The sequence below is a fragment of the Limulus polyphemus genome, unplaced genomic scaffold (genome assembly GCF_000517525.1).
Source record: "Limulus polyphemus unplaced genomic scaffold, Limulus_polyphemus-2.1.2 Scaffold2163, whole genome shotgun sequence".
In the NCBI taxonomy this organism is placed as follows: domain Eukaryota; kingdom Metazoa; phylum Arthropoda; class Merostomata; order Xiphosura; family Limulidae; genus Limulus; species Limulus polyphemus.
In genome coordinates this window covers 75,670-92,272 of record NW_013667773.1, presented here as the reverse complement: position 1 = coordinate 92,272, position 16,603 = coordinate 75,670, and the positions used below count along the sequence as shown (strand labels likewise).

Here is a 16,603-nt window from a genome sequence, read left to right as displayed (position 1 = left end):
AGCTTGTACATAATTGAATAATTAGATTTGTTTAAACATTTGTTTAACAACAAGTTAAAGCTTGGAATGGTCTATTCTTTCATTGGCGGATTGCTACAAGTTCTTCAAATACCTATAGAATGATAGGTTTCTTTTTTGGTGAGTGTAAAACACGTAAATACACCAAACAGATATATCTTGTGGCTCTTGGTGGGTAGACTTTCTTGCAGCGACACAATTTTATTTCTTCTCACAATGAAAGTTGAGTCCACGATTATCACACACACAAAATTGTTAATCTCAAGATGTCTTCGGAAGTACTTTTTCTTTCATAAGCATTTTCATCTAATAGTTATGATCTTCCCAGTGGATAAATTATAATGATAGCAACCCTCTCTCTTTTTTTCTCTCGTCATTTTGATATAGCGTGAAACTTTTTCATATTTGCCACTGCAATGAGCACATATTTTCAAAACATACCAAGAGGAGTTGGAGTGTCCAAACCATTGAAATTGGAAATAATGGAAAGGGTTACGAACATAAGGCCAAATAACGTACCTTTACATCAGGAGATGTGCAAAGTATGTATGTCAATATGAGAACTTTAGTCACTTAGGTATTCCATTCTTTTTATTTGCCTGACAGCTGACACCTTTCAACTAGAGTTCGGCAAGAAATGTTGACACTATATTAACCCCCTCACCACGTAATTAGATTTCACAATCAGTCCCCAATCAATGCCATTTCTCCATCAAAAAACATCGAAATTAGCAGCATATTATGCTGTATTATGCATTATGGTGAAATATAAGACACACTTATAATGCATATCTTGATGTTATGGCAGCAATAATTTAACTAAATTATGGTAAAACACAGAGAAAATATAACAATCAACTGATATCTCTGCATGTGGGTGGCATGGATGCCTCACTTCATCTACCATCTGGAGCCCAAGATAGGAGATTTTTTATACCTGTGTTTCCTACTCATGCTCTCAAATGACAGCATATTCAGTGTCCGGCAGCCAATTCAAGCTCGTGGAGGGTTGTCACTTTCTGCTTTAGAGGTAAAAAAGTTTTGACAACCATGGAGAAAAGTCGATTTCTGCTGTCAACAACAATTAATCTTCAGTCTACTATAGTCACTTTCCATGGTAAAATGGTTAATAAGATCCCTCTCAAATACAACACATACTGAAAAATTCAAAGTATTATGAGGGTTATCTCAATGGCCTTTGACTTGTAAATGATGTTTTGATCAACAGGTCCCCAGATATTAATTACTTTACCAACTGTAGAGACTCTTCTATATAAAGAGAGATGCTACCTAGTGATGTTTCTGACAAAGAATGGAGAATTGTAAATCAAGGCACAGGTATTGAAGGTGGTGAGTATTCATTTATAGAGTTACTGGTACAAGATAGTTTGATTATTAGTATATTCTTTTGGTATTTATTACCCCACCCACCATAGAGTCCATCAACAACAGAGTTTTATGGACACAATACCCAAACACCAAGATCAGACATAATGTCCACAACACCAGCTGAGTTCATCTGTTACTGGCATTTGGTTGACTCTAACCATAATAGACCTGACCTTGAGGGAACCACTCCATGACCATCTGTTGACAGGAATTCAAGCTAAAGTAGTGTTGTAGTAATCCAGGCATCACTCAACTACCAGGATCTTCACCTCTCTGTAATGGACTGTTTGCAAAGCAAGGACATGGGTGTATATTTGGATTGCAAAAATGGTATGTTACACTGGCAGAACCTTCCCTGGAAAGTCCCCTTCACCATGTAGAGGAATCCATGTTGAAGGGTTTCAGGAAAAAGCTAAGTAGGATGTGTTTACTCTAGCTTCAAAACTAAGTTAAGTTAGTCGTGTTTACTTTCACTTCAAGAATGAGCCAAGTCATTAAGTCAGCTGTCTTAACTTTAACTTTAGAATTTGGTTAAGTCAAATATGTCTATTGTACCTTCAGGAGCAGGATAAGTTAGCTATGTTTAGGACTAGGTTAAATTGGTCATGCTTGCTCTAACTTCAACACCAGATTACCATGTTTAAGTAAGCTCCATTTATACTAGCTCGAAGGTTAGGTATAGTCAGCTATGTTTATTGTAGCTTCAAGACCAAGATAAGTTAGCTGTATTTAGGACTAGTTTTAACTGGCCATGCTTACTCTAGATTCAGCACTAGATTACAATGTTTAAGTGAGCTGTGATTACAATAATTTATGAATTAGGATAAAGTTAACTTAGTCAATTCTATCCTCATTATTAAGCTAAGTTAGCTGGGAAGTTTAAAGTCAGTGTAACCTAAAAAACAGTTTTTGCTTATTTCAGAGTTTTCATACAATGCCACACAAAAGCACTATCTACAATAGCCTTATCTAATTTTGAACTGATAGACTAGAGAAATGGAAGCCAGTCAACAGCATCCACAACCAGCTTTTGGGATACTCTTGTCTGACTAAACAGTGGGAAGTGACTGTCACCAGAGATATCACTAGGCACTGGCACACAAGTCCCATACCCAGATTCTATTTGAAAGTGCCCCAAATAACCAGTGATGTCTTGAAAAATAAAAACAGAAAACCATGATCAATATCATACTGAAATGCTGAAAATCACCGTGCCTATAGGCTTAAGCCCCGAATATTTTAAGTACCTAGCAATGCTTCTGACTATCATTTTTATAATGCATCCACAGCACTGAAATGAAGAGCAAATTTTTGCTACAACAGAGTTCCCAATCACAAATCCTTACATTACAATCCAAATGCACAATCAATTAGACCACACCTCACCTCTATGAAATAATATACATTCTTCAGGAAAGGGTCTTCCTTTTTTTTTCATATATATTTGTTTATTTGTATTCAATAAACTATTTCACAGATAAAGTAAATTTTCTGTATAGATTTAAATTAAGTTTTTACTTAATAGCAAAACAAAATACTTTGCTAAATCTACTTTATTTCATATTTGACAGAGTAAAATTTAATTAATTACTTTTTTCAATTTTGTACTTGACATTCATATTATGGAATAGTATGAGATATTTTAAAAGTTTATTTTTTGGTAACTAGCAATTGATACTTTTGTTAATTTAGCTACTTGGAAAGTGCAGTTGAAATCTAATATCTTAAATGCATATTTTGCAAAATGAAATTTATATTAAGTATTTTTATACTGTTTAAATCCTCATTTAAAAGAATGTATCATAACATGCATTGTAAACTTGATACACTGTGTGATATACTTGTTACACAATTCATTATTCTTCCAAGCTGCTTTTGCACATCACTATTTTTTAGTAATAAGAACCTTTTGTGCTTTAGAAGGTTTTAGCAGCTGTATTTCAAGAAAAAATATTGACAATCTTAATTAGAAAATCACTCATTAATCTGAAGTACGTACGATTCCTGGAAAAAAACGAAAGTCAGCTATTAAGTGTTTGTGATTTTTGAAATTAAAGTTTTTTAGCTTAAATAAAATGGCAAAAGAACTTATAATTTCATAATCTGCTTTTTCAACTTTGAGGAGTAAGCAACGTTTAGTATAAAACAAACATCATTGTTATATAAACCTCTCTCAATTACTATCTATAAGTAGTAGTAACAGCTGAATAAGGTTAATAATGAATCACAAGAAGTCTTCTAAAATTTATAAAATCTGCATATGCTACTCAAGCTTGTGAAATTACACGAGCATTAAGAAAATATAGCATTTCAATCTACTTGAGTTAGTAACTACTCAACAAACAAGTTTCCCATTTGAGAACTAATAAATTCATGATTTAAGTTATAGCAGAGTAACCAAATGTTTTTATACCTTTTAACTGACAGCAGGAGTTGCAAGTAATGTTTAAACCATGACTAATGGGGTAAATTAAAAAAAAGTGTATCCCATTCTGAAAGTCAAGAACATTAAAACAAAAATCTAGTTATTCTTTTGGCAATACTGAGGTGGTCCTTGTAAATGTAATTTCATAATATCTTGCAACTACAATAGCATTTTTCGCCTTTATTTACATAAACACTATGCATTTTGTATTTTTACATTTCTTATCATACATATTTAACATTAAAACAGCTTTTAATTCTAAAATGCTTCCATTTCTTTAGAAAAACTTTTTTGATTATTTCAAATATTAAATGTTAGTTTCTATAACAAATGCTAACTGTAAGCAACAAAAACGTTGTGTCAATACAAGATTTACTGAACTGTATCAGAATTACACAACTAAAACTATAATAATGAAGAAAATCATTATTTACATAATTGTGTTGTGCACTCTTACCCCTGAAACTTTTACTGTTATGATCATGTAGTGTTTGTAAATGAAAAACTCAATGCAAAACTAAAAAAAAACCTTCAATCAATTTTATACTCTTCATATGTAATAACACTTTAGAGAGAAAGAGTATTCTCAAAGTCAAATCTTCCCTTAAACTATTAAAAATAATTAAGTACTATGATCTGAATACCTTGTACAATAACAAAAGAATCACATTTAGTTTTCTGAAAAACTAAACATAATAAATGCATCATAAATAACATTCAAGATTAGAGTAAATAAGAAGGGTCTGAAGAATATCTATCCTTCACTTTCCTTATAATTCTACATCTAAAGCAACTAAATTTTTCTATTGTGAGCATTGTATTCTGATCATTCCACCCATTTGTAACTGACAATATGATGGTCAAGAAATAGGTTACATCAACCACTACAACTTTATTTGATCTAGGATTTTGTTTAATATACTCTTCATTGTCCTGTGTTCATGGTGAATCATCTGTACTGTTACAAGAATGTAATACACCGCTGTTTCATTGTGTATGAAATATGTACAGAATATCCTTACATTTTTTATGCATGGACTTATAATAACTCTCGTGTGTGTATCTATATATACATACATACAGACATACGCACACACACAAATGACGGCTTCTCTCTATTTCCATATGTATGTTGTATTTACCCTAATTGTTATATGTAGTGTATTTATTTATCTAATTACAAAAACATTTTTTTCACATGTTCTATGATATACTGCCTTTTTTCCCATACATAAATTTGTATTTTGCTTTTTTCTTTAAGCATGAAGTACCAGTTTTACTTCCATAGGTTTATAGTGTATCCAAGTTATTATTACATGTTTATTGCATTTGTTTATTACTTATCCCTTTATTTTGATATCCAATGCCATAATTACAAAAGAAATACTGAAGTAATCCTTCAAATTATTCAATAATAAAAGATATGAACAATGGTTCTAGTCTCTACAAAGATACAAATAACTTAGATGAAAAAAAAACAATGCAAAGAAAAATATTACTAAGAATATATTTTTGACTGCTAAATTATATAATAACCTCATCTCACACTTAACACATCATGCCTTTAATCTTTCCATGAAAATGGGCCATCTAGTGAAACAGCTGAATACTAATGCAAGTTATAATTGACTTAGTAATCAAATCAGGACATTTCCATATATTTCTTTAATGTGTTATTACCTAGACATCAAAAGTGTTAAAGCTGTCATCTCTTGTCTGTGCTGATTAATGTACATGATTGTTTCCCACAACATTTTTACTAAAACAATGTTGTCCACTTCATCCAATGCTACATCCTGAGAGATTGGAGGATTGATGCGAAAATAAGGAACTCCAATCATGTTACACCATGCTTGTGCTCGACGTACAACACTTCCATTGGCTTGTGTGGCCTGATAAAGAAGTATTTCTCTGTTAGCATGTACCAAATATTTCTATATTACTGCAACAGTGATTTTACTTTATTTTAAATGATAAATCAGAATTCCACAATACAATACAACTTGTGAATAACAATGTTACCATTTGGTCCTTCAAGGATGTCTTTACACATCCACCCAATGTTGAGAAAAGTAAAAATATAAATCCATCCTTGTTAGAAAACTATAACTGTTTTAACTGTAGCCTAGCTAGCCTGTCTTTTTCAAATCTTAAACTTGTGTCATCTCATCCTATCACTTTCAGAATGTAGAAAAATAAATCGGAGGCCTTCATCCTATTGATATCCCAGACAATTCTTATCAACTTGAATAAGAACACCTCTTACCCTTCATTTCTTAAAGAGAAAATATAAAATAAGTTATCTTAACCTAACCTCGTAAGATAATCTTTCCATCCATAGAGTCATTCTAATAACCCCCTCTTAACCCTTCTCAATAAGTCAATATAATTTTTTTGGATAAGGAAAGAAGAACTGTACACAGTATATCAAGTGAATCCTTATTAGTGATTTGCATAGAAATATAATTACCTATTTGGTTTATAAACACACTCTAAAATTCTATTGGCTTTAATACTAGCAATAGAGTACTGCTTTAATTGCTTGAGTGACTTACCCATAACTATTCTAAGTTTCTTTTTTCAGTCATGCTATTGAGTAGGTTCCCATCTATATTAAAATTGTGACCAAAATTTTGATAACCCAAATATATTACCTTGTGCCTACTATAATTAAAGACAATTTTCCAGATATTTGTCGAACTTAACAATTTATCGAAGACATTCTGCATTACCTCAACATCATTAACATAGCTAGAGATATCCATGACTTTAATGCCATTAGAAAACTTTACTAGTTAAGGCCCTAAAAACTGACCCCTGGGGCATTCCACTTATAACAAGAATCCAGTTTGATTGGACTCCAGAAATGAGAAATCTTTTGCTTTCTCTTATTCTACCACCCTATCAACTAGTCTTTCCTCAAACCCTACCAACATGATTTTTCTTAGGTAATATTTTGAATAGCAACATATCAAAAGCTTTATTAAAAAATCAATGTACATTAAAACTACACCTTTTCTATTATCCAGATAACAAGCAATATCACTGAAAAAAGTTGATTTTCATTTATGCTATCATATTTTGCTAAATTATTTTTGTAAAACTTCTTTCATCAGACTCTAGAATTTTTCACACTCTAGAAGTACGACTTTTTTTAAAAATAGGAGTCACATTAGCAACTCTCTAATCTCACAGACTATTGACCTACCAAAAATGCAAGAGAACAATAATCAATAAAAATTGCAATAAAACTTATACTAATTCACATTTATCACTAGTATAGCAAATCTCATGTATAAACTTTTGTATGTGACTGAGGTTATCAGGTTAAAGTAGGGCTAAGATTATCAATGTTACAACAGAACTCAGATGTTGTCAAGTTTGTGACAGTTACTTGAAAATTACAGAATTCATGGAGTTAATTTACCTGTTGTAACACTAGGAAGTTTAAAGTACAAATAATCTTTATTAATATAGAACATGAGTGTTACAAATTTTTCAAAAATAATGCTCACATCGTAACTATATAATTTACAGACATGTGAGTATTACTAATTCTAAATGTGAGATCACCAGATTAAATAAAGTATTATAAAATTCCTGGACCTACAAAGCTAGGTAGGTGTATACTCTCTATACAGGTCTCAGGTACCGAGTTTTGTACAGAAACAAGGTAATATATTTTACAGCACAACCAAAGTTTTGTTTTTTACAAGAAGATCACAGTATTAGACAATTTCAGATCCCAGAACAAGGATTAAAGGTGATGCATGAGTACCAATGTTATCACTGCTCCATCAGAACTAAATTATGAATTTAAAGGTTTATAATTATTAATATTAATAGGAATAAGATTATTCAATTTCAATACTATACTAAACATAAGCTTATATTTAAAGAAAGCTGATAAACTCTAGATACTTAACAGCCTAAATTATTCATGTTCAGAGAACTTCAAAAGAAATTCAAACATGTTTTGGAGAAGTTATAAACTAAAGATATATTTCACCATGTCTAAAATTATGGTTATTCAATAGCATAAAAGTTTACCTAATGTCTACTTCAGATTTTTTAAAAGTTACAGTTGAAGCATTACTACATGTAGAACAATAATTCAAGTACTTAACTAAAAATCTCAACTTTATAACTATTTTCATGATGGGTTGACAAGAACAACCATATAATGCTTTTAACTAGTGGGTCAAAACAGATTAAGTAGTTAGTTTCTATACTTTTACCCAAATATTCCATGATGCATCGATTTATACAAAGGAAAATATTAAAAGTTAACTTACTTTTTCTTAATCACTAACCGTCTTCTTAATAACTGTTTATTGTACACAAGTGTCCTTAACATATACTAGATTGTTTTAAAGTTTATATCAATCAGTAATTGTGGAAAGTATGGCTGATGTTTAATACATTAGATTTGGTACTTTACGGGTAAGGGGTGGGCAGAGACTTTAAAATTAATTCTCAAGCATTTTGGTAACCAGGAAACATGTACTTAAACATACATATGAGAGGGTAAGTAATAATAAAACAGGTGAGAGTGAACTACAAACTTGATCCACAATCAGCTGTCCAAGCGCACTCATTCCGAACGCTAACTTCATTGTATCCCATATCCCATCTGGTCGAAATACATCAACACGTTTCACTTCAGTAACTGGCACTACTCCTGTACCAAGTGACACTACTAATCCAAGTTTTCTAACCTGATCTTCTTGCCCCTGTAGTTTTTCAAAAATGTGAAGTGAAAATAATAAAACATACTTTTCCTAGCATCTGTGAAAACAGAAAACTTAAAAACGAATAGGACACATGCCTAACAAAAACAGAAAAAAGCTTAATACTTTTTGCATGATTTACATTAAACAGTATACTTTCCAAAACATATCTCTATACATATTTTTTTAATTAATACTGTATGATATATTGTTCTTTCAACTTCTTATTTACTAAACATTCTTTACCTTCAAAAAATCATTTTTTAAGAGCAATTTAAGGTTAAATCTCATTATGAAACATAAAGCAGAACATCATTAAGCTCACATGCCAAATGAAATATACATAAGCACTTTTTTTATAAAACATATGACAGTTAAAGTTTAAATATTTCAATTTTTTCATTAATCAAAATGGAATTCAAACAGTTACTTTTAGAAAGACAGAAAGTTCATCTTTATAATAGCCATCTTGTTTCCTCCATCTTGTGACTAATCAAATTCCTATGCTATAGTTTAGTATATTTTTCACTATCTTAAATAATCAGTAGCTTATCTAATGTACTTAATCAATTCAGATAATTTCCTCAGAAACAAACAGTTTTTCTATCCACAGATGAAATAGCAATTCAGTTCCATTTCAATTCTTAAAAATATGTAGCTCTTAATAGTATGGTATTTTCAGCCCAATGGCACCTTATGAGATACATAGGCTAAATTGCCTGCACAGAAACCCCATGGTTCAGGCATAGCTGTATCTATTTTGGACTGCTGGCAAAAAGGAGAACAACCAGACAGCAGTACCCACTCCTTACATCACTATTCTAAATTGAAAATCAGGATTGGCTGTTACTGTTTTGTGCTCACAGCTAAAAGTGTGAAGAATGTTCAGTGACATAACAAACTTGAACCTAGGAATTACTAATCACAGCCCCATGCCCAGCTCATCTCTGGATTGCAAGAAAACAAAATTCAATACACTGAATATGGAGAACAGTCAGAGTTAGCATCTTTCTACAGAAGGACCAACACTTGTTGTCAAGAACAGTCTATTCAAATATTGAAATATTAGAAAAGGAACAAGTTAACTAAGCAAGGTTCACACCTAGCTCAGATTGTGACTGAAAACTTGGAAGTCCAAGAGAAGAAACCTGGTACTAGATTACTGATACTGATTACTGATCTGGTACTAGATTACTGATACTGATTACTGATCTGGTACTAGATTACCCCATGGCAGTTGATACTCAACTGTACAGGTGGTACTGAAAAACAAATTATAAACTTGATAAACAGCTCACAATTCTAAAATGTTTATATCAGTATATGACACATATGGATACTTCAAGACTGACACAATATCATTTTAAACCTAACCCCTAGCAGAAATCAAAGTATGCTTTAAAATATAAAGATCCAACGATGACAAATTGAGACACACAATAATCATAGTTTGGGATCCATTCAGACACCACTGCAGTGTAAACTTTACGGGGCATCTGCACATGATCTGATAATGCATAGTATGAAGAAGAAAGTGAACCCAGAAAACAAAGCATTCAAGATAAATCAGTTATTTCAACTAAAAAAAGAGTATTTGCACACATTTTCTGTAAAGTGATAACAAAAAGTTATACCTACTCTTCCAGAAGAAGTAGATACTTAGGCAGCATATGAATACAATAAAATAAAAGTATTATGTGGATTTTTTATATATCACAACCACAAATGAGAACAGAAATAAGAATTTCATTAAGTGTTTAATAAGCCATCACGTCCAAAAAAGCTAAATCAAATGTACACCAAGTCATTACAATCAACTCAAATTCCAACATGACAAGATTGAACTAACTGTTCATGTGCAGTAGGAATGAGAGTAAATTTTCACATTAAAACCAAAACAAGCAGGAAACACACAAAAAATATAAGGGTACTGAACTGGAAGACTCTGTGAAATATCTCTAAAATCTTTGGAAGGCAGGATACAGAAAGAAAGGAAGGCATCAAGATAGTAATATATTAGGGATACAGGATAAAGAGAGAAAAGTATCAGAGATGGTTGTATTTTAATGAGGCAAGATGGAGAAAGGTATTAAAGATGGTTGTATTTTAATGAGGCAAGATGGAGAAAGGTATTAAAGATAGTTGTATGTTAAGGAGGAAGGATGGAGAGAGAAAGGCAATACAGATGGTTGTATATTGGGGAAGCAAGATGGAGAAAGGTATTAAAGATAGTTGTATGTTAAGGAGGAAGGATGGAGAGAGAAAGGCAATACAGATGGTTGTATATTGGGGAGACAAGATGGAGAAAGGTAATAAAGATAGTTGTATGTTAAGGAGGAAGGATGGAGAGAGAAAGGCAATACAGATGGTTGTATATTGGGGAAGCAGGATGGGGAAAGAAAGACATCAAAGATGATCATCTAATGGCCCTTAAATGGTATACCATGAAGTTTCCAAAATTTCTTAATCTTGAAGCTGAAAAACATCAATTTTGCTCAAATAGAAGATTTATGAAAAGGCAACAATCACATTTCCTTGAAATAAAGGATGCAGTAAAGGTTGAGGAAGTTATTGTGAAGTAAGTGTCAAGAGGAGGAAGAGGAAATTGTAATGGCCACACAGTTATATGTTCAATAGGTGTAAAGTTTAGATATCACCACCTATAGAATCTATGAATCTTCAAAATATCCCAGCTGGAATTTTGCAGATCTTAGCTTGTGCCAGGAGAACACAAACAACAGAAAGTCACTGTCACAGGCAACAAGTAAGAGTGTGATAAGGTGAAAATGAAGATTGGTTAAAAAACAGCACCCACTGTTTAAAGTTAAAATTATTCATTTCAAATGAGTTCACAAGTCCAAACCCACGTTTCTGAAGTGCAGCCACCAGTACAGTTATGTGCTCACAGCACAATTGTTGGATCCTTGAACATCTTCAATAAACCTTCTGCTTATCAGCTTTTTTAACTAGTATTTTTGCTGGCACTGCCATGTTGCTTTCATTTAGGTAGTTCATTGTCTTTATTACTTTACTTTGTGATTTCTCACTTCTAATGGTCAGTCCTAACATCAGTTTAGCTTTGATCCAGTCACATAGCTTACATTACATATCTCTGCCCTGTTTCTCTTTGTTTTCACACTAAGTGGCTTACTTTTCTCATTAGGCAACATCTAATTGCATTGCTCATATTTTCAGCACCTGTTACACACTGAAGGAAATTCAAGAGTCAGTGAAAGTTGTGTGAAGTTTAAACAATCTTTTGGCTAACATAATTTTTTTTTTCTTCAAATATTATCATACATTTTTCCGGGTTTAATAGTTCCATTGCTGACATTATTTTCTGTACAAGTATGGCCTCAGAAATTGTTTTTTTCAATTAGTCACTTAGTACACATGAGCTAACTCTCTTACCTAAATAAAGGTTACATATGACAAATAGCATCATACGGAGAATTGTACCAGTTTGGTTGTGTCTGCGTCCGCTTCCTGGGAAGGGACATTCATCTCAAGGGGAGACAAAGACACTTGTAAAAATTGGTATGAGCAGAGATTCTTTCTCTTGAATATGCTGTTTGAAACAGCAAGTGGCAAAAACTATGAATTCTGAAATACAGCAATTAGACCCTTAGTCTGATTAGTAAATGCAGTATAATATTCTTTCTGTTCTTGTCCTGAGCTAACTACAAAAACCCTCTTTCAACCCCAACAAAGTTAAAAACAACTAACAGATATAAAACATGTCTAAGACGATTAGAGAAAAAGAGCCAAATGCAGTTAATAAAATAAACCCTTGACAAATTCCAAAAAGCAAACAATTTAATTCAAGAAGTAGATATTAAGCTCCTACTCAGCAATCACAGTGAAAAGTTAAAAATCAAAAGAAATAATTGAGAAAGAAACAAAAGATATAAACAGGTAATATTAGAAACCATGACATAAAAAATTTACAATTTATGATGAATTACAACAAAGGCTCATCTCTAGAAGTAGCATAAATCATCTAAATGATACGAGGTGGGTATATACAGCTTGATAGATGCCGTTTTGAAGTTATCAAACAAAAAACCCTCCAACTCTATCATATCAAGAAAAGAATACAGAAAAAAAAAGCAGGAAAATGAAGATTACCAATACAAAAACTTTAAAGTTGTATGTTTTCCACAAAATTATTGGTTTTATTACATTTGTAATAAATTACCTTCGTCACATTTTTAGTGTATTTTAGGATTTATGTAAATTTACATTATGTAACCAGCTACCACTGTACATTAAAAAATAAATTCACTATAAGGGAAAAAATGTGGTCAACACTTAGCCAAATTACCTTCAACCTTTAAGGTCCTTAGATTAGAAAATGACCAAATATATGTATATATTAACAGCATTTTAAATTATTTCTTAGTATTTCATATTTTATCATACTGTAACAGCATTTATTTGTTGTTTTCTGTTATAACATCTATGTTATTACTTACAGTACATTTTAAGGCTTCATTAAACTGGTGAATTTCAGTCATGGCATCTAATGTTGGATTATTTGCTATTAAACCTCCATCAAGAAAAGGACCGTCAGGCCGAAAATAAGTTGGTGCAGCTCCTGATGCCCTGGCAGCCTTCCAAACTTTTTGTTCTATCATTAATGTAACAGTGAAAACAAAAAGGCTTGTATAGAAGTGCTTATATCACAAAACAAATATGAAAATTTATAATCATCTGTTTCACTACCCCTAATCAAAATTACAATTCAAATTTTCAAAACACTCACAAAATTTATAAATGAAGTAATATTACTTTGTTTACTACACAGATGTTCTTAATTTAGGTTTGATCCAAAATGTAACCAAACAGAGATTGCAACCACCTCTACCAATCATTGCAGGCTCTATGGAACCATCAGTGGGCCTAAAATGTTTTTTGTAATTTCATAATCTTTATTTTCATTGCAAATGCAGATCAAATCATATCTTGTAAACAGACACTTCAGCACTTGGAGGTGTTTACCAGGCTGACAACAATATATTATCAACAACAATTCTTAACTAAGTCCATCATCACTGAAGCAATGGAAAACTGACAATTTGTCAAAACATCAATAAAGTGTCATTTACAGCATCTATTGTCATAAAAATATAATGATCAATCAGAGTTACTATGCTAAGAACTTTAACCTGAAACCAAAGAAGTGAAAACCAATACTTTTCCTAAGTGCAGGCCTTTAAGAGTTTTGTATAAGCTAATACATGTTAAACTAAGCCTACTTTTACATCATTTTTAGATCTAACTTAGCTCCTTCAAAAATATATTTACTGAATAGTTTAAACAGCTGACAAAAAAAATCTTGATAGAGAAATCTGCAAAAAAAAATGAATGAGACAGAATTTTCCCAATTGTTAATGTAAAGTTAACTTTGTCTAAAAGAAAAACACATCAATGTTATTAAGCAGTGCCTGATGGTTAACGTTTTGATTTTGACCAATCAAAGATCATGAACTGTAGAAATTACTGCCATTTCATACCATTCAATACTCTTCAAAAGACCACACAAACTAGTGTCAAACATCTCGTATGACAGCATGACCAGAAAGAATATTTGCATGAAGGAATACATAAAGACTACCATAGATGCAAGTCAAAAACTCTTTTACTGAAGGGTATTTTTCTTGCAAAAGTTTCAATTTTGCTAGTCAAATTAAACTGCAGCTCACCTATATGGGGTGCAAGTCACTATGGACATTTTCTTATGGTTTCATATTACAATTTAATTTTTGTTGCCATTATTAGCCAACAGGATCGAAAATGTGAAGCATATGTGTATGCCTATCCTGGCCATTGTTCTATAATAGATGATCTACTTAAAATAATTCATTTTTTGTTTTCATGTCTTTCAGACCTAATCCTTTATTTTTAGATTAAGAATTTCTAGAACTTGCTAGAGTGAAATCATTGTAAAATTCTAGCAATTTATAGTTTGGAAGCTTCAAATATAATGAGGAATTTGAATCATGATTGGTTAGACATAAATGAAGCATGTTCAAGAAAGGTCTGAAAAAGTTTAAGGGTGAGTAAAAATTGTCTAGAAAGAAAGGTTCGATTGAGAATTATCTGGAAGAGTATAGGTGTTTCTTTCAACAAATATATTTATAGTTGGCTGATAAATATATTAATAGATCAGCTATTTGTCCCAAGTGAAGTGTTCTTAGAATCCTGTATTTTTGTTGAGTGCTGAAGAGTTAAAAAACTGTAATAATGTCTAGGCTATCAAGTGGGATCTAGAATTATAGAAAGCCAATTTCAAAATGACTGGATAGTGCACACTTTGTAACTAAATTTATGTTAAGAATGCCACTAAAAAGGTAGTGATTATGAAAAAGGCTGAGTATAATTGATAAAATAAACCACCAGTTCAGTGAACCTTGTAAATTTATAAAAACTAGATACAGACTTGTTATCCCTAACCTTTAAGAGAGAAGATAAGATCCTACGTTTCCTCAAGATCCTCAAAAGTCAAAATATTATCTCTGAAACAACTTGAACAAATTGCCTCATGTGGCACCAAACCCAGTATTCTTTATGGTCTACCCAAAGTACACAAAACTGGATACCCTCTTCGCCCTGTTCTCTCAGCTGTAGGCTCTTGCAATTATATCCTGTCAAAATTTATCGTTCCTATCCTTAAACCCCTCACCTTAAACAAATTTGCGATTACCAATTATTTTACATTTGCTTCTTTAAAATTCCCTCTGTTGATCAATATGTTATGGCCAGTTTTGATATTGAATCTCTATATAGAATATCCCTCTTGATGAAATTTTAAGTTTAATAGTGGACCTTCTCTTTCCCACTGTCACTGAAAAGTATCTTGCTTTCACCCGTAACCAATTTCTGGAACTTCTTGTTTACTCTACAAAGTTAAACCATTTCCTTTTTAATGACGTGATTTATGACCAGGTAGATGGAATCGCCATGGGATTCCTGCTGGGTCTGTTGGTAGCCAATAGTTTTCTATGCAATAATGAATGGAAGTGGCCAGAAAACTGCCCATGTGAATTCAAGCCTGTCCTTTAAAAATGCTATATTGATGACACTTTCTTGCTATTTTATCAATCAAACCAGGTTTCCAAGTTCCTTTCTTATCTTAATTCCAAAGACCCCAATATTAAATTCACATCCAAACTCAAGAAAAATGAATCTTTATCTTTCCTAGATGTCAGGATTACCAAAGAAGGTAAACACTTTTCTACCTCTGTTTATCATAAAAGAAATTTACTGGCCTCTACACCAATTTCAATAGTTTTATCCCCAACTTCTTAAAATATCTGGTCACATCATTGTTAAAATGAATTTTTAATCTTTGTTCTAATTATTTTATTTTACACAAAGAAATTATCCTTCTACATAAACGTATGTTAAATAATGGCTATCTGACTGATTTTCTAAAGAAGATTACACACACAATTTCCTAAACAACAAATTCCAAACACCAGCCAATGTACACGCCATCCCCAAATTTCCCCTCATTATCTCCCTTACTTTTATGGGTTCACAATCCCTGCCAATTAATGAACAACTCTGTTCCCTAATAAAAAACTTCTACCCTCAAATTCATCTTAGAATAATATACAGAACTAGCCTCCGCATTAAACACTTATTTCAGTACAAAGATCAAGTACCTAAACTTCTACGTTCATGGCTCATGTATAAACAAAATGCCACTTAAAAACTAGAGTCTGTGAACATTTAGGAGTATCTAACAGAACCAACTATCCACTACTTAAACCCAGCCACTCATCCACTCATTCACATTCTGAAACCACAGTTCACAATATTTCACTTAACGATTTCTCTACCATCACCACAGGATCTTCAGACCTTGACCTCTACATTAAAGAAAGTCTACTGGTAGCTAGACTGCCTTATCCTTAATGACTCACAAAGCTCTTTAGATCTAAAATTGTTCTAAATTTTCACACTTAACTCAGCTGTTGTGTAATATGTATGTATATATATATATATATATATATATATATAAACACTGTTTCAT

The 16,603-nt window shown here is 32.0% G+C and overlaps 1 protein-coding gene across 1 annotated transcript in view; it reads right to left on the bottom strand.

The window, feature by feature from the left end:
• Positions 1-4,766: 4,766 nt before the first annotated feature.
• Positions 4,767-16,603, bottom strand: part of LOC106466132 (85/88 kDa calcium-independent phospholipase A2-like) — a 47,221-nt gene continuing 35,384 nt past the window's right edge. The window contains exons 11-13 of the mRNA XM_013926370.2: positions 13,038-13,192; positions 8,398-8,565; positions 4,767-5,724 (exon numbers count right to left, since the gene is read on the bottom strand). Of these exons, the coding sequence (XP_013781824.1) occupies positions 5,509-5,724; positions 8,398-8,565; positions 13,038-13,192 (539 nt within the window). The 3' untranslated portion in view covers positions 4,767-5,508. The remainder of the gene's footprint in view (positions 5,725-8,397; positions 8,566-13,037; positions 13,193-16,603) is intronic.